This window comes from Anopheles gambiae, chromosome 2 (assembly GCF_943734735.2).
Source record: "Anopheles gambiae chromosome 2, idAnoGambNW_F1_1, whole genome shotgun sequence".
Lineage (NCBI taxonomy): Eukaryota > Metazoa > Arthropoda > Insecta > Diptera > Culicidae > Anopheles > Anopheles gambiae.
The window spans coordinates 110,364,834-110,384,304 of record NC_064601.1 but is presented as its reverse complement, the minus strand read 5'-3'; the positions used below and the strand labels follow the sequence as shown (position 1 = coordinate 110,384,304).

At 45.5% G+C, this 19,471-nt stretch overlaps 2 protein-coding genes across 2 annotated transcripts in view; one reads left to right on the top strand and one right to left on the bottom strand.

Annotated features, from left to right (window-relative positions):
- Positions 1-2,819: 2,819 nt before the first annotated feature.
- Positions 2,820-19,471, top strand: part of LOC1270057 (BTB/POZ domain-containing protein Tiwaz) — a 47,545-nt gene continuing 30,893 nt past the window's right edge. Inside the window, exon 1 of the mRNA XM_308719.4 lies at positions 2,820-3,438. The gene's annotated coding sequence lies outside the window, so the exon portion shown is untranslated. The remainder of the gene's footprint in view (positions 3,439-19,471) is intronic.
- LOC1270056 (leucine-rich repeat transmembrane neuronal protein 2) lies at positions 4,311-6,776 on the bottom strand. Its single transcript, XM_308718.5, has 2 exons — positions 6,306-6,776; positions 4,311-6,228 (listed from the first exon to the last, which is right to left on the bottom strand). Exons 1-2 carry the CDS (start codon positions 6,317-6,319, stop codon positions 4,527-4,529), a joined length of 1,716 nt encoding a protein of 571 aa, XP_308718.5. The 5' UTR covers positions 6,320-6,776; the 3' UTR covers positions 4,311-4,526.

Sequence of the window (19,471 nt, the reverse complement as noted above, 5' to 3'; positions counted from 1 at the left end):
CCAGCGTCTAGTTTCAAGCTCCTCGAGGATTATGATTGGATCTCAATCTTGGCGCGCTCGTACACACGCACACACGTTCGCTGTGCTCTCCCTCCCTCGCTCGGGGGAAAGAACAGGAAGTGAAGCATACATATACGCCGTGTGTGTGTGTGCCACAGTGCTGTAGGTACCATACACATTTCCATACGCTCCAGTGCAGTGACGGCCGGGGGGCAAACCGTTTCCTAGCTGGTTTTAGCGAGAGCAACCGACGAAAGAAGCAGCAGCACCACGAGCTCGGAAGCAAGAAGAATAAGTTTCCCTCCTGCCCTCAGGACACGCTCGGGCCCGGGCCCGCTGTGAACACACACTCACGCGATGCTATCTCGTTCACTCTATTTCACTTCACTTGTTTTATTCTGGTGCCCCGGTAAAGCCCTTGCGGGCGGGTTCGCTTCTCGAGTTTCTCGAGTTTCTTCCGAGGGCTCCAGGTTGCGGATCGCGCAGTACCAACGTACCCCCAACAGGGATCCCTCCCCTTCTCTCCTTGGCTTGCATAAAACTCAAACAACCAAAACCGTGTATGGTGCGAGGATACAAGCACACACAGCCAAGCGCGCGCGGACGGTTTGGGCGATTGCCGCAGGATATTTCAGCGAAAGACGGTGCGGCGTGAGTGGAACGGCATCAGGCGAGGCTCGCAAAAAAGGGAGCGAAATAAGCGAATATATTTTATACTTTTATATATTTATTTTATAAGAGCCCGCGGGAGCTTGGGAGCCATGCAATGAATTTCCATGCACGCCGGCCAACTTGCTCGTGGTGTTTTGAATTTAAACGGAGAACAAGCAAAAATCCCCCACCGCCTCGCCAGCACCAGCGTTCGTGCTTCGTGCCGAAACGGAATGTCAGGCCCGTATGTGTGCGCCATCCACGCTGCCGGAGGGAACCCGTCCCGAACCAGAGCGCACCAGTGGGGCGAGCGGGCACCGCACAGGCAAGTGAGGTAAGGCGTACGGGGGGAAACCTTGGTCGCCCGTAGGCTAAAGGCGCACGTTGATCCGAACCGCTCGCGTACCGGCCGAGTGAGCGAGTCTGTTGCGGAGTGTCTGCGAATATAATATATGGCCGCCCGGAGGGCAACTGCCCTCGGGGCTATCGAGCGCTCATAACATGCCACACGACAGCGGGTCTGCATCGTACGGCGCACTGCCCTCCGGCGGGTTCGGTTTGGTGGAATCGACCGAGTGGCTGTGTGTGTGAGCGATTGTTTCGACCCAGGGCAGCACCATTGTGCGCCATAGCCCGAATCGGAACTGTTTGGCTCGTTTTCGCAAACCATTTATCTCTCGATGGATTCCAGTCAATCTGCCCCACCACGCGGCCGCACGAACCTTGCACGCCCTTGTGGACGAAGATTAATGTGACGGCCGAACTGGCGGTCGTGAGGTACAGGTGATGGAATTTATTGTCTAATTGGATTCTAAGGGCAGGCTAGGTTGGGCCAGCAGCCATCGTTGTGCTTTTGGAAAACCCCTTTGCACACCGTCGAGATTAATAATACATGTTTAATGTGAGATTTACAAATTGTGATTTAAGCAAACAATTGTGATTGGTTTTGTTTAATATCTTTGAAAATCAATCAATTGTTATTGTCATGAAATTGCTGTTTAGAAGCTCGGTATTGCTAATTCTGTGTCACTCCAATACCATCAATTCATTACTACATACCTTTTCCCAAGTTGCTTACCAACCGAAACACCCTACACAAGGTGGCAAAGGAAGTTCGGAACGAGGAGTGTGAGTCGGAGGAAAGTATAAACAACATGACAACATAAACCTAAACAACGACAACGACAAGGGTGTTGTTGGTGATGGCGGAGTAACGACATTTCATGTTGCTTGCAGCGGGGACGCCTTCACCATCAGCTGATGGGCAATCTGAACCGGTCCCGAAAGCCGAAGAGAGCATGTCGGGCGTGAGATGGCGTGAGAGAACGTTCGATAGTGAGCGAGCAAATCGGTGAACCGGTTTCTAACAGCAAGTTGCTTGTCGCACTATGCAACTGGTCAAAATTTTGAATATTTTGTGTCGGCTTGCAAAAACTTTAAGAATTAAAAGTTACAAAATTTGTGAATGAATAACGTAATATAAAAGTAATCTTGATCTGATGAACCTCAAAACTTGAGTTTGAATCTAATGCAAAAGAAACATTTAATTTTCAATCCCAACATCCAAAACAAGTTATATAAAACATTCTTTTTTTCTTTTTTTGACTAAAATGTTTTTAAAGCGATTACAAGTGGTACAGGCAGGCCTTGACCGACAACGGTTGTTAAGCCAAAAGAAGAAGAAAAAGTTTTTAAAACGAATTTTAAAGCCTTATTCAAACAGGCAAAAGGACAGAAGTCCTTCAAATGGAGCTGTCTAACCATTGAACCACATGATAATGTGAATATTTAAAATGCTGGTGAATTTCAAAAGTAATTCTTGGTATAAACGTTTCTATTTCAATACAATAATTAATATGCAAACAGGTTGTAAAAACGTTATTGTTATAAACATTAAAAAAAAATCCTTGAAAATTTAAAATTGTTTCATTGGTTTTAACACTTGCATATGTTAAGTGTGAGATTTCTTCTTAATTTATGTTCTCTCTATTTATTTATCCTAGACCGATAATCTACTGATATTGGAATTTAATACCCAGGCAAGACTATATTTATGTCAGACCTGTCACTCAACCTGAGTATACGAAAAAAGATTTTACAATAAGGAACGGACATTAATGCAAACAAATATGACTCAATATTTTTGTAAAAATAAGACACCATATTTTACCTTGCAACGTCACCAGTCACCTGGCTCATTGCCCATAGTGCGGTTGTACCGGTTCACGTCTCACCGAAAACCGAGCTCACCCCTCACCGGTTCGTCGGTTCGGTTTCGGGAACGCGCGTGCATGTTTTGAAATCGGTGTAGTCGTTCCGGTCGCTTCGCGCCAAGTGCATTCCCACCAAGGACGGGAAACCGGTCGCAACGTTACGCAGCGTTACGCACAGGCACACGTTTGACGCGGTGTTTTGGTGTTTTGTTTCCGTGCGAACAATTATCGAGTGAGAATTGCGAATCCAAAACCAATTCTATTCAAAAAGTGCTATTTGTTTCGAAGAACGAGCGAGAAACACAGAGAAAGAGAGAGTGAATACATTATTTGCATACCGTGCGTGCGTGCGTACCCATCTGCGTGTCATTGGTGCCGGCTCAAGTGCAAGTGGCATTGAAGATCAGACTGGTGGTGACAGCGGCTGATCGGCGTTGTGAGTGTGTTTGGGTTGATCCGTGTGAAAGCGTGCGAAAATTGTCACCATTTTTCCGTTCGACATATTTCACCTGTACTCCGCCGATCTGGAGCAACGGAGCAGTGCCCTCGGCCTCGAGGCCAATTGCTTGAAAAGGTAGGTAAAGCGCGATGAGGGCATTTCTAGTAGGTTTAATAAAAAACCAATAAAATAGGACACTATTAAACACATAAAAAAGTCATGAGTTATTGTGTTCTTTAAAAGAAAGACTTTTATTAAAGCATCGATGCTGTTCTGCATCACAGCATTCGTCACAAAACAAGCAGAGGAAAAAAGCATTCCGAACGCTTCCTAGCGGCATGTTAAGAACATTCCATTTGGAACCAAGCAACAACAAGCGAAATGCATCTCAATTTCAAAAAGGCTCAAAATTCACATGAAATTCGTTCCTTCCTTCTCGCCGGTTCCGATACCATCACACACGCTCACACTGCACCGAAACAACGCGGTGCATTTCATACACATAATGGAAGCTAATTATAATTTTATGACAATAATGACTGCCGACAGATTAATTTTACGACCCTAACGGGGGGGGGGGAGAGCATTATTTATTTATCAGCGCACAGGAGCGTGTGCGGGACAAAGAGCGAGCGAACGAGCGCTGATAATTCGGTCTCGCTGTACAGACAAAAGGAATCGAACATGGTGGGGAGACGAGCGCAAAAAAAAAAACGAACACTTCCCATTCAACTTCCGGCAACGCACACGAGGGAGGTGAAAAAATGCCGATGCACCTTGCTCATTCCGATGTCATTAAAGGACGATCCGCATCCAGGAGAAACACAGTGGGGTAACAGCAAACGCAAGCAAACAAACGAAACAGAAAAAAGTGGTTCCGTAACTCCATAACGAGCAGCGAGGATAATTAACAATCGTGCAGCAAGCGACGGTGATCTCTACCGAATGATGATGTTAATGGGAAAATTGCCTCCGGTCCGGCTGTAGAAAAATGATACACAATGGTATTATTGCTTAAAATGTATTCAATAATGAGCAGCATTTATCGGGGCGGGCCGGGTATGGGGGATTTTTTGTTTAATTAAACCTACTGCCGACATTGAATTGCTCTTGCTGAACATGCATCGATTTATGTTACTGCTGTTCCCTTTTAAAACTATTTTTTTAAGTTTTTACTTAAACCTACTACTTAAAAACCAGTGTACCCTCTGCAAGCAACCCACTCACAAATCCTCGTGCAGTGCCGTTTGAATGGAGGCGCCCTGTTCGCGCCGGAAGAGGATCATCCGATCGACGGCCCGCCGTACGTTCGCATTGTGATGCACCCACAGCAGGAAGCCCACGTTCAGGATCAGGATCGCGAACAGTATCAGCAAAATGAACACCTGATAGTTGTAGGCGTGCAGGGCGGTACAGGAAGCGGTCACTACCGGAGTCCCAATGGCACCGGTGGCGCGTTGATGCAACGCCCGCATCATTTCCTGCACCAGCTGCTCCGTCGTTTTGTTCATCTCCTGCATCATCTCCAGCAAACGATCGATGGAAAGCTCAGCCGACGGTGGCGCAGTGTCGATCGGATGCTCGATGGGTGTTACCACTGGCAGCACCGTGCTTTGGGAGCTCTTACAGTAGATGCCCTGCACGTTGGACGCATCGAGCGTAGTGCCGTACGATTTCTGCGGCGCAACGTTGATCGAGTGCTGCCGACAGAAGTGCACCAGATCGACCAGATAGGAACAGTTCCAGGCATTTGCAAACAGCCCCAGATAGGTGAGCGAGGGGAACATGGCCGGGAGCCGCCCGTACCCGACGCTGGTCAGATTGTTGCCGTCGATGTGCAGATGCTCGAGCTTGGCCGCCGCCGTCAGCACGGTAAGATCGATCGTCTGCAGCCGGTTGAACGACACATCCAGCCAGGTAAGGTTCGACTGCTGCGAGAACAGACCGTGCACGAGGGTGGTCAGATTGGTGGCTTCCAGATTCAGCCGGGCCAGTTGCTTCATCTTCAGAAAGGTGGTCAGTGGCAGTGACTGGAGCGCGTTAAACGATACGTCCAGTGTGTGCAGAAAGTTCAGCGCCGACACGTTGCTAATGTCCGCGAACAGATTGTGGGAAAGGTCGAGTGACTCCACCAGTATGTTCGAGTAGCTGACCAAAATCGTTGTCAGGTTATTGTGCGACACATCGATCTCAACCGGAACCGGCGGTATCTCCACGCTGGTAAGCTGGTTGCCACGCAAATGCACCCGCTGCCACGACTGAAATCGGTCCACCATGTGGACCTCACGCAACCGGTTAAAGTTTAGGTTCAGCGAAACGATCCGACTGTGGAAGAAGGTCTCCCGGTCCAGCACTACCAGCTGGTTGTCGTTGAGCGACAGGTGGGCTAGCTCGGGCAGCTCCCAAAACACCTCCTCCGGCAGCACGGTCAGCCGGTTGTGGTTGAGATCGAGCCGCGTCAGCGTCCGAATGTCGTGGAACGTTTTGTTCCGCACCTCCTGCAGCTGGTTGTGCGACAGATCGAGCCACTCGAGCCGGTCGCAGCCCTTGAAGATAAAGTTGTTCAACGAAGTAAGCTTGTTGCGGCGCAGAAACAGATGCCGAAGCTGCTTGGCGTTCTCGAACGTGAACTTGTTGATGTTCTCGATGCCCGTCTCCCGGAAGTCGATCGTTTGCATCTCGGGAAAGGTGGTGAAGAGGGCGCGCGGGATTTCGTCCATCTGTGAGTGCTGAAAGTCGAACCAGTACGGGCGCGGATATTCGGACGAAAAGTCTATGTCGGCCGCATCGTGCACGACGGTGACGCCGTGCAGGGTACAATGGCGCACGGTATACTCGCCATCGGTATTGTAATGATCGCACTGATAGATGACAGCCTCTGTCACGCCTGTTAGGTAGATGGTGGCCACTAGAATTGCACTTATTCTACAGAAAAATCACATACAAATCCACATTAAACACTCAAAATCTGAATTATTTATCTGGGAGTTGCTCAAACTAACCTTAGATGATACATTTTTTAAGGGAAACACTATGGACAGCGCTCACGGGGAAGTGTTTAGTGCCACACTGCTAGGAGCAAACTGACGAACCCAGGAAGTGTAGCTCTTGATTGCTCTCAAACCGACTCGCATATGAGGGCGTTCTTATCAGTTTTGTCTACACTTTTCCTGCATCGAGAGCATCTTGGCCCTTGAAAAGTTGCTGCCATACACAGCCGCCCGTCAGCTGTTTGTAGACGGAGATTTTTGCATTGATAGTGATCTCTTCAAACCAAACATTTCCAAGTGACGTAATTGGAAGATGATCGCAATGAGTGTTTGCAATATACTGCGACATAGACAAATGAAGCCTCTCTGACACAGAAAAGCGAAAGGTGCCATAAACAAATGAAGCAACCCCCCCCCCCCCCCCCCACATCACTTGACAGTGAGCCACTAAAGCAGACCCTGATGCAATGCCGTTCGGTTTGCATCTTTGTGTGATAAGGAGCAATGCTTGGAGATGCAGAATAAAAAAAAAACTATCAACGAATCATATGTAGTAGCGCCACTGCTCTCCGTGTGTGATAAAGTGTCGTCGGACATTATTCGAGATCGTTGGTGAAACGAAAGAATCATGCAAAATAGCCGGTATGGTTGGCGGGTGTGAGTCAGTGAGCCTAGGCAAACTGATGATCATTGGATCTTGCGCGAATCGTAGCTCATGTAATATCTCCGTGCGCTGCTGGGATCTTTCATTTATGTGCAAAATTGCGATTTTTTCTTAGATCTGTTGGCAATGTGATAGTTCAGTCGATCTTGGATGTCCATGAACAGATTGGTCACAATAAACGTTGGAGCTATCAATCATTACCTTGGGTAGGAACGCTCAGTGTGCAAAAAATGTAAAAAGTCCATAGTTTTAAATGATAATGTTCTCTTTTTACAGTTGGATGTGATTTGAATTTGATTAACAAAAATTCGAATAGCATACTAAGTATTGGGTGTGCACCTACATGTCTTATGGATCTGTGTTGGTGTCAAATTCGTGGAAAATCCTTGTAATCTTCAAAATTCTGACTATATGAAACTTTAATTTAGCTTTCTCGGGTTCGCCATGTATTCGCGGATTAGACCGTTCTAAATTGTTGGTCACCTTAACATATGGGTGGTTCTTTTACATTTCACATCACGTTATTAATTGGATGCTTATTGGAGCATTTATGAGTTTTCTTTCTTTCTCTTTTTTATGTCAGACGGTTTTCGAATAATTTTGTGTTATTCAAAGCTTTGGTATAGCAAACATGATGCGATGGCGGCAATGCATTTTACTTGCCCCAAAAACTTCTCACCTTTAGAAAACTCAAACACATGTGTATGACTCTTCTAGTATAATGTAATTTTCGTATAATGTCAACGAATTACATGAAAAAGATTCTTTGACATACATTATGAAGCTTTAAGCAAATGTCTGAAATAAAATCATTACAATGAATTGAGTTGTTGTGTAAAATTGATTAGAAATGTGTAGCTTAAGTCAAACTACAAGTTGCAAATATCTGAGAGAAAATTATGTGAAGTTTAATATGTTTTATTTCTATACAGCCTTAAGATTAATTATGTGTAGTTTGCTGCAATCTATGCTCATGCAAATCCATTCATGTGCATCAATTCGACATTTTGCACTCCAAACTCTTCTTTATATGGTTTATCAAGCGTTCGATCATCGATTATGTTTTTTGGTTGCCTGAGCCTAACCAATTGCAAGATAGACAATACCGTGAATGCCGCATTGAAAGGAATAATAAAGATGTTTCGCTTTCAAATTAAACACACGATAACCTTCAATGCGTGAAGCTTCATCACACCTCCTTTCAACTGTTGTTCTTTTAACGCGATCGTAGGTATGCTTATCGCAGTTGGTTCCACATTGGCTCTTAAAATACGTCTCTTTTTTCAAACGTTATCACAACGATCATAGAAACTACTACTGCTGAAAGGAAAAGCGTATGGGAAAACGCATTTTATCACACATTCTCATTTTCCTCTCATTTTACGTATCAAACCACAACAAGCAGTTTAATGCACAAACGTAAGGCGCTCTTCTGTTGTTTTCTCCCAATTGGCACAGTTTATCTTGCAATGCACCATAAAATGCTTCACTATGTTTATCTTTTTGGTTTTATTATGCACATGACGATGCACTAGGAAGCTACCGAGGCAGCAAAGCACACTTCAAGTTGCAGAATATATCGAAAATCCGGTACGATCGAAACCGTGACTCGAATCGTTGTGTTAGACGCGTATCCTTCGCTTGTAGACATTCCACGGTTCCAATATGGTGTGAAAGTGCTAAGTGGACGTGTTGATGCAACGTTTCTGTTTGTTTAGTTTGTGAGTTTCTCCATTGCACCCGCCTAGTTCCGGATCAGTGTTGCTCAAATGAATTAGCCCATAATTACTCCATCAAGCATGCTGGAGGTGTAGGTGGCCTATTAAGCACCTTTATAATTAGATACGTGTTTGATTGGTTTTGTTGCTTTACGAAGTGATTCTCTTTGCTCTTTCGAACAGCTTTGTGCGTCGCTGTAAGATCCTTTCTTTATTGCAAACTTCTTGAATGGCCTGTGTATCGGTTGTGCAGCGGATTATCGTCATTCTACCTCGCGGCTGCAAAGCATTTCTTCGCCACGGTTAATGTCTTGAGCATTCGGGCGCTTGCCTCTTCTCGAACGGGACGAAAGATCCTTTTTTTTCGTTTTGTACGCTTGTTTTTTTTTTTGCTTCTTTCTCTCGTTGTTTTCTGCCCATCTCCGTTTTCTTCTTCTTCTTCCTTTGCTGTGTTATGTTGGTTCAATACCCTCGGGTGAAATTTTCGCAAGCCTACGTACTGCGATGTACACACAGCCACAACTTGATATAAAACATCTCGCAACTTGCGCTGCCTTTGGTCCCCGCCGGCATCTTTTTCAGTTCGGGTTCTCATTTTTCCTCCACGCAACCTTCCTTCAAGGTGGAACTAGGGAAGGGCACAGAGAGAAACAGAGAGAGAGAGAGAGAGAGAAAGAGAGAGAGAGAGAGAGAGTGGACTCTACACCGGTACCAGTTCCAGTGGAGTTTGAACTGAAATTCCTGCCCCCGTGAAGGATGATGCAGCAGAAGGAGAAAGGACAAACGGCTCGGAGGCGTTTTGCGCCCGGTCCCAGCACGTGGTCCTTCGTGCAGGAGTCTTTGCAGATGAGCGGAGACATCTTTTTGCCCGCTCGCTCGCTCGTTCTCTCGCGCCAACTTCCGAGCACCGGGGAATAGCCCGCAGGAAGAAAGCAGTCACACAGAGTGCGACCAGCCAAAAACTGGAGGAAAAGAGGGCAACAACAAAAAATTGGAATCCATCGTGATGTCGTTTTTGGTTCGAAGCAATCACACAACCTACCTCAGGGATGGAAGGTTGGGGTGGTGCTCTCCCGCCCGGGAATTGGGGCCCAAGTGGAGAGTTTGCTTCCTGCCGGAGGGGCTTTGCGAAACAGAATGCCTAGCAACGGCAACAAAGAGCGAGAAAGAGAGAGAGAGAGAAAGAGAGACAGTAAGAGAGAGTAAGAGAAAAAGCAAAAAAAACGGCCAAGCAAACGAACAAGCAAGGACATGCCGGTGGAAAAATTGGACCCGGACTATCCCCGGAACCGGCGCGGAGAAAGGACCCCGGATAAAGTGCCCGCGGGCCGCGTGCACGGAAAAGTTTTCTTCTTTCTTCCTCTCTTCCTCTTCCCCATTTCCCAGAGACCGGAGCGTAAAGCTCTCCGTTTGTGACGGCTTCCACCAAGGCAAGCTCGCTCTCGACTGCTCGACAGGCTGCCCGCGGGCAATGTTGGTGCTGCGTTCCTGTGCCGTGCCGTCGGGGTAGAGGGCAAAGGGAATTTCGTGGTCGCCTGTCAAACGGTGCAGTATGTTCGGGATCGTGCCGCCCGAAGGCCCGTGCACAATTGTGCCTCGGTGAGAGAGAATGTGAGTGAGTTTTTTTTTTGCCTGCCTGCTTGCCGCTTTGCCCGCCAAACAGCAAAAGACGTAGTGGATGGCCAAAAACTTGCGCTCCGCCCGAGGGCAAGACGCGAGACGCGAGCGTCGATTTCGGGTTCGCTGCACCCGGGACGGGTCGGTTTCTGGTGACGATTCCTTAAGGACACGGTGTTCATTATTTGGTGGACCGGTATCTAAACAGCACGCTGTGCGGCTTTTCGTATGCAAAACTCATGCTCATTTACGAAATCGGTCTGACCGATGCGCGCTCCCGACAGTGATGGGTAGTTTTGTTGCAGAGGTATGTTAATGCCGCGTTGACGGTTGTGTTTACGCTTTCGTTATTAATCATTCGGGAAGACGTTATTTACAGGGAAGAGAAGTGTTCAAAACAGGATCAATGTTTTTTTTTTTATTTTTTTTATTTACTGCAAACAATTCATTATGGTAGTATTTATTTCATTTTCTTTTCTCGTTGTGGTCATCTAAGACAGGCAAACATATGTTTGGCGATAATTTTGTTTTTTTTATATGTTAAAATAATAATCTTATACTTGCTAAATTACAAAACATGCAGAACTATGCTAAACTGCTAGTGGTTCAAAAAGAAGACCTGGAAACGGACGGGCGGTCCCGTGTTACAGTCATCAACTCGAACGACTCAATAACAAGCCCATTATGGGTTCATGAGTTCAAGTCTAGAAATGACCGTCCCCCCGTAGCAAGGATTGACTATCCGGCTACGTGGTAATGAATTAAGTCTCGAAACCCTGTATAGGCCGGCATGTCCGCGTAGGAAGACCAAATAGAAGAAGAAGACCTGGAAATGGAAACAAGGACCAACAGTAAATAGAGAGCATTGCAGTAAATTATAGCAACTCTATTGACTAAACCGAGACCAAGACAGTGACACTACTCTAAAACATTAATCAGATTTTTCATGTCATTTTTCAAATGTTTCAATATGGGGCATTATTATTTCAAAAGGGGCAAAAATCCAAACTTTTGTAAAAATGTAGCATCATCCCTCAATTGTGAGAACTTCAGAAGTTCAAAAGTTAGCTTATTGTTTCATTAATTGATCAACGCTCAGTACGGTATGGTGCATTTTGTTCAATTGCTACTATAAGAACATACAACATAACGTAAACGTGAACTAATGAAGACAGTTTTGGAAAATTAATTAGTATGAGCATGTTTTAAAACATTTTATAAATCAATGGTATAATTCACTCGATTCCTACACACTAAAACTTTCATCACATATTCTTTTCCAAGCACAGCCACTTTATGTTCATACTTTATGACACGCCACATGCTGCATCCTCTTTAAAAAAATACACCATTTAAGCATACCTCATCGGACCTATTTTGTATCCACATGCCTAACAACGTTCCAAAATTGCAACCGATAAATGTAAATGTTCTTTATTACTTTTTAATGAAGCAAAAACATCCCCTAAAAATAATATATACCTGTAACCACCCTTTTAATCACATGCACAGACACCAACTACAAAAAAACTCTTCACACACACACACACACACCAATGTTTCCGTTGTCCACATTGTCCCGAAAACATACTTATTATCGATTTTAATACCCTCGTTTTGCTCACTCGCCACGACAGCCGGAGCACTGGCGGCGCCTGTTTACTTTTACTTCGCGCCTCTAATGCTTTCGAAATGGCTTGCAAAACCACGTCAAAAACGCACGTGGCCGCGTTCGAGCTGTCCTCGGCGTAGCGTATCAAACACACAAGCGCGCCCTCTTCCCCCAGCCTGCTAGCTGCTCCTACCTCACCCCTGGAGCGATGAGCGCGCCTCGGAACCAGCGAGTCGTAAATTTGTGCGCCCGCAGGCACGCGAAAGGGAATGGGCACCCCGAATTGCGAAACACTTCTTGCATTTCCCCTCCCCGCCAGCGGACATTTAATCAGCTTGCACAGTGGCACAGCGAATGGGTCCAGCGATAATGCATCCAGGGCATGCACATTCAGTGCGTGTGTATGTGTTTGTGTGACTTTTTTTTGTTTCGGTCCTCTGTCTCACCAAGCGATTACGATCGTACGTGAGATCGTATGGAGGCAAACAAATCATTGCCTCGGTACATGTCGCTGCAGCTGCAGCAGGTAGTGGCAAGCTGCACCGTGCAATTAATGCACATACCCTCTCACACAAACACACACACACCCAGAGAGCAGTTCCCTGCCCTTGCAGTGAAACCCTCCGTCTCAGTGAGATGTGTCCTTTCGATGGTGTGGGGTTTGCACATGCACGCCCAGCCCAAGATCGGTCCCCGTGGTGCTCCAGAAGTGCGAGTACCGACCGAAGTGCACACCGATCGCAATTAAAAAGTAATTAAGACATCTTCCTGACTTAATTACAAAGTTTTAACAATCGAGCGATGGCATTTTTACGAGCTTATTTCGAGCTTTCCACCGGGAGACGGCTCAACGGCGCAGTCGCTCGTTAGGCGAAAGTGGAGTTCGCCCGGCCTAAGCGCAACGGGGTTTGGCGCGCACTGCTCACACTTTTTAATTGCCCGCGTGTGATAACCGATGTGCATTGTGGGTGCATTTTATCGTTTTTTTTTTTCCCCTTATGCTTAATACTTTTTCCTCCTTTTCGAGCAATTTCTCCCTGCAATGGGTGTAAATCAAGGTATAAAATATGGCACAAACAAACATTACTTTCTGTAATGCGACAGTGTGCAGTGCGGCAATAATTCATGATAACTGATAAGTTAAATAGATGTTTTGTTTCTTCTTTTGTGCATATTTATTCTTCTATTTATTAAGAAACAACATTTAAACTGATACTGAGATTTGATGACTTGCTACAGGAGCATTTGCAGTACATTCTTATAAGAGCAAAAATCGTTAATTATGCAAAGAGCTGATGAAATATCCAGTTTTATAATGTTCATGAGCTCTGAACGATGCAAGGATATTCAGGGGCTCTCATAATTATGAGAAAGAATGTCGGCTCTCTCACACCAGAAATGAGTTTGATGTGATGGGATGGCAGCCTTTTTTAGAACCTCCAAAAATCCCTCTTCATATGTTTTATTTCAAAATTTTATAATTTTACTTAATTGAATTCACTCTGCAGATTCATCCGAATTCATAAAACTGAATCCATATTACTTCATCTCTAAATACTATGGTGATGTATCAAGACTGTAGAAGCTACTAGGCTGTATGATCCAACCAAATTCCCAATTATAATCGACCTCAATACTTACAGCATAAGAGACTGTTCGCTTGTCAATCGTGCCATTCAAGCAGCTAATTTATCACAGGGTTACTTTCGATGTGTATTGTACTTTTCCAAGCTATGAAATGGAAACGATTTCTCGAAACGACACTCATTCAGCATTTCTCCACAAACGCAATCTAACTTTAATGTCGTTTCTGTGATTTCTCTGGAAATATAATTCACCACAGTGTAGTAATTTTACTGCGAAGCCGATCGGCTCACTGCCTAAGCAGCACTCCGTCCAACAGCGCTTACACACACACCGGTCCGTGGAAAACTTTTCCACAACCATACACGCGAGCCCAAAGGTGTGCCTTATATCCGGTCGGGGAGTAAAGGGAGGCTGTTATACCAAACCGCCCTATTTCACCTGTGCATGCAAAGTGGAGGACATGCTGCATTCGTCCCCGCCGCTTCCATAAAAAGGAACAACCCTTCAGGCATTCGATACGCGGCCACGCGGGTTTTCCGATTTTCAATTACCGAATTGCTGCAAAATTTTACCTGCCCTCCCTTGGCCGCTCCAACCCTTCCAAAAACACACAATTCCAATTTTGCAAGCCAATAAAACAAACCGCAACAACAGGCTCGTTACTCCTGCCGCTTTCCTTTCAGCTGGCTTCCTCCCCAAAAAGGGCCCACGTAACACAGACACTCACACGCCTTTTGCATAGGAATGCATACGACTGAAGCAATGGTACGCGTGTGTGTGGGTATGCACGTGTATATACGCACCAATCTCAACCCGTCACACTATCAGAGCCGCTGCCAGTTCCACTGGAAGAAGTAACGATTGCAATCCAGCTCAACCATTTGCTCAAAAGCTCGAAATGCCCAGCTTTCGGGAACCAAACTGCCGAATATAATCGTGCGCAGTGAGGAATATCACATCACTGCACGCTTGCACAAATAATTATTTCTACTCGAGAGCGCTGCCGAGCGGTCACAACCATAAATCGAATAAAATTTTGATATTTTGAACCACTGTACCTGAACATACACCGGAGGAGGGTGGAAGGGTTAGGCAGTACCGAATGGGAACGGTTGGAACGGGTTTTGGTAGAACAAATGAAATGGAAATAGTACGTAATGGTTAAAATTCACACACCATTGCGTCCAGGTACTGCCAGCCCTTAAAAGAGCAGCAGCAGTAGCAGCAGTGTTGGAATCGGCTGCAGTTCGGTGCATTTCCCCCAGTGCCATCTGTATTGCCGTGTGTTTGTATTCTAGGTGGCAGCATTTCGTTTGATCCTGGCGTGAAAAGTTTGACCCCACGGTTTGGGAGCGAACGGCCAGTTTGCACATAATAGTTCCAGTTCCAGATGTTTGGTGTCTGTATCGGACGTGATTGGGAGGTTCTAACAGAGTTCAAAGGTTATTTTGAGGACATTCTGTGGATCTTGCGAGTTAATAAATCGATTTTTGTTAATTTATATAATATTTTACGCTTATTATATAAATCAACCAACTTAAGTTTAAATAAACTAATGCAACACTCACGCAGGTAGAAAAAAAGTAATGTAACAATCCTAAACTAGGACAACCGGTAAAGTAAGTCACCACGGTGCCGTGACCAGGATATGCATCACTAGTGGTAAGAAATTAACTCGATGCTCTGCTTTACGGAAACTTTTAAAATTTATTGGCCTTTAAGGAGCCATATACTACTCTCCAAGGAGCTTTTTAGTTTTATGCCAGTTTTAAACACTTAAAAAGAGTCAAACTAACGTAACATTCCACTCCCACCCATGCAGACATAATCATATCGTGAGCAACCTGCCACATCAAGTGCATATAAATCACACCATCCTGCCTTAAACCATGGTGCGATTTTTTGTTGTCTGGGTATGTGTGTGTGTGTGCTGTCTGTGAAAAGTTGTGTGCAAAACATTGCACGATGCTGGTGCTTTCAAGGGAAAGACACATCAAAGCGTAACTTCTTTCGTGAAAGGGCTCGAGCACAACAACAGTTTAAGCGCAAGCAACCACCACACACCTGGTAAATCTGGTTTCGAAACAGTACTCATGTAACGGATCATAGCTGTGCATTGAGCCCCTTTTTCCTTCCCCCCCTAGCTGGTGCCGTGCAGCGGAAATGAACCTCTTTCTCCTCACAATCATGATACGGGCAACGATAGCACGGCACTACCGCACTACAAACGCATGCTGATTACCGAGTGCGAAGCTATGGAAAAGGATCGCTTCTCGCGCTTGCCTTTCGGCCAACTGATTCGACCAGCCTTCTGCTCCCTTCGGCGGCCTGCTGATGTGACTTCGGAGTAGGGAACTTGCATCAACTCCCTTCACCGTCGGTCTTTACCCACCCAGAGATGGGTCGGTGATGATAGGCGCCCCAGCATGCTGCTTATGATTGCACCCGTTGATAATAATGCATAATCGTCAATATTAGCTGAACCGAGTGCACATCGGCTGACTGACTGGTGGGCATGTTGCGAAAAACCGATCCATTCTCCCGCATTGCAATAGGGAAAAGCCTTTCCGGATACACCACGTCCCTCTCGCCACATTCCACCACAGTTACAACAGCATTCGATGCCTCTCGGGCGGTTGAACCGATAAATGGTGGTACGAACGCACAAATCGAGAAATTCTTATAATTTTCCACCTCATTATGCAACGGCGGCGGCGGTGGTGGTAGTGGTACACACGCGAGCGTAAACGGGCAGCGTGTAACTAGCGCGCCAACGGGAGGTTTAATCGATTCCATGGCATCTACGGCAGAATGATCGCTTTCATCTTTTCCTATCAGCGCTCTGCCCCAATCGACGTGGAAGGATTAGTGTCGAATGAGAAAAGTGAGCATCATTTTAAGGGGAGCAGAGGAGAGGCTATTGAGTTTGACAGGTATTTTGATTTGTTAAACGGCCATTAAATGTTGTGTGAAGAATGGGTGGGCCTTTTGATACGATTTGCGTTTGGTTGGGTGCTCTAGAAAGAGAATAACCGATCTTTGTTGTAACTATTAGCAAAACATTGCATTAGTATCTAACACAGATATGTTATCCAGCTCATTCACATTCATTCATTTCACGAACTCATTTCGTTCAAATACATTTAATTTTTTACTCTCCTTTTGATTTTTACTCCTATGTACCAAAGACTGGAGTAAAGGACTGTACAAGCATTTTGTTAAAAAAAACTTATGATTCATTATTATCTCTAACAAAGTATTTTATTATTTTCTCCCATATTTTCTCGATCGTTCGTGTAAAATTATTAATTATTAATTATCAATTTTGATGCATTTAGGGTCATGTGAAAATTAAATTCTAAATTTATGCTACCATCGCCATTGCAATTGAGCTGTATCCTGCAGTGTATATAAATGTGTATTACATATCGCTACATTTGCGCTGTTACTGAACATCGTTTGCATGATAATCATTCTGTTGATTGTATTTATATTGATGTTGGTCATGATTTTCTGTTAAAAGATTTAAGAATTTTAAGATTTTTGTTGTCAAAATACTTGAAAAACCTGAACTATGTAAAACTTATAATTTAAAAAATTATCGTTTAATGAGTCGTTGTATATTATCATTCTCACGTTATAGATATTTATTATTGTATATTGTCAACCTCTTATGGCTTGATTTTACTGAAACCCATCATAAAGCCCTTATATTTCCTCAATTCGTATGATTATGGTCCACCATTTTCACAAATAAAAAAGGTCGTTCGGCCAAACACTCACACACAGAGACACACCCGCTTTGGTCAATTATCAACAGTTCATAAATTACGCCACTAAAACACATGCCCAGCTGCGCCGCTCTTCATCGACTATCGTCAAGCGCCAAACTTCCAACACAGATACGAACAGTAGCAAAGAAAAAATACAACGCCAAACAGCTCACAACCCTTGCCCCGTATAACGTGCGACATCTACATCTCGCAACGAGCTTCCTTCCAAGGGTTTTGCGCGTTCCCGCCCATTTCGAAAGTCATCAATTTTCCTCTCCACTCTCCCGAAAGCGCAACAGGTGTGTGTTGAAGGCCAGCAGAAGGTTTCGGTTGTCGCCGGTTTGTTCTCGAGCAGTGTTGCCGTCTTTTTCTGTTTGTGTTTGTGTGAGTGTTTATTGGCATGGCGTTTTGGCATTCGTTCAATGGGAGCTTTTTACGTTTTTGTGATATTAACAAATTTATTTGTGGCGTTACTTTGTGTGCGAAAGACATTTTGTACCAAGGAGATAGCAAAAAAACACACACACATACATACACGTTTTAAAAAGCAATTTTATCGTTCGCGTCAAACGTACGGCTCCAGATATGCCGGTACGGAATCGATCACCTATCAAAAGGATCATTCTGCAAGCCCACAGGACACATCAAATCGATTATCCTGTCCCTTGCTGATGGACCATCAACTGAACTGTAGCGCCCGTTACAACTTGTGCCGGATAGGTAAACAAACAAACAAACAAACAAACAATGTACACACGCAGTCTCTCCAGCACTACACCCCATTATCATCTCGGTTCGATTTTCCATCACCCTTTCCCCACTGCCGAGGAAAATGGTCTGTCTGTCCGCCCCGGGAGCATAATCGCATCCGTACAGGACCATCGTTACGATAGTTGATGATGATGATGGACGCAGTAACGGGCTCTGGTGCATTCGCAACCATTCGAACAAACCACTTTGCGAGGTATGAGATTTTTTCTTCGGTTGTTTTTTTTTTTGTTACTCCAACTCTAGAAAATATGATTTTTATTTCCTTCCTGCAGCACCAGTACCATCATCATCATCAAGTGACTTCACCTCACCGTTTAATTTACCACTTTGCTGCCTTTCGGGGGTTTGGCGGAACAAAAAAGAGTGCTTACTTTCGAGGCACTCCGTACCACACAAGCGTTCCCCTGGCGAGTGGGTTGGGATCGATCCGCTCGATGTATCTGTCAATTGATTGAAGTATTATTGATTAACAACGATACCCATCGGCAAGTAGCAACGTACGCGCACACACACTGTGGCTGATAGCAGCAGTTCGCAGTCTGCACTCGATTTTGCACCGCCGAGCGACTCTGCCTGCGAGCACCAAACGAACGGTTATTATTTGACGTATTCAAACCGAATCACTGTCACGCGGTGCCGCGCTGTCAGTTGCCGTTTTTGGGGTTTGCGGGTTTGATCTTAATCGAGGCGAAGGGTTCTGTCCGCCGCCGGTGTCGCCGCGACGCGAGTTGTCGCGAGCGATTTTTACCACCGCGGCACTCATCGTCGTCCTGCGAGCTGCGTTATCATATGGCTGGTACATTGTGACATAAACCCCGACTTAGGTTGGTTGGACATAGCACATACATACACACACACACACACACACACACACACACTCGCATATCATGCTCACTCCGAGGTACAATCACTCTTGGTGGCAGAGGGCGGAAGACTACAACGATCCAGATCTCTCGATGGCTTGTCCCCCACCGCATGGATGCTTGTGGGAGCTAAAGGCGCACACAGATTCACAGACACACACACACACACTAAAGGGAGGGTAAATTATACGTAAATATAAATCCACGTCGATGCCAGAACCTGATAATGTATGGCGTGTATATATTCACATTTTATCGGCCCCGGGGTACGGCACCGGAGCGCCGTCGGGCACGTTGGGACCAGTTTAATTGCATCTCTTTTCATTTCATATATTATTATTTTATGGTTAGAAGGTATTCCAACCCCTCGCCCCTCCTCCCCCACCTACTCCCCCCCCCCCTCTTCAACGGCACCGTCATGCTCCATCATCCCCTTGCGTTTGGACACTGTGTGACATCGCAGGGCGCACCCGTGTGTTTTGCGAGTGGCCCCACCGGCGAGGAAACGGTGGGCAGCGGTGTACACACGAACCAACCCGACGCCGACCGTGGTGAGCAGTGGTACAATATACC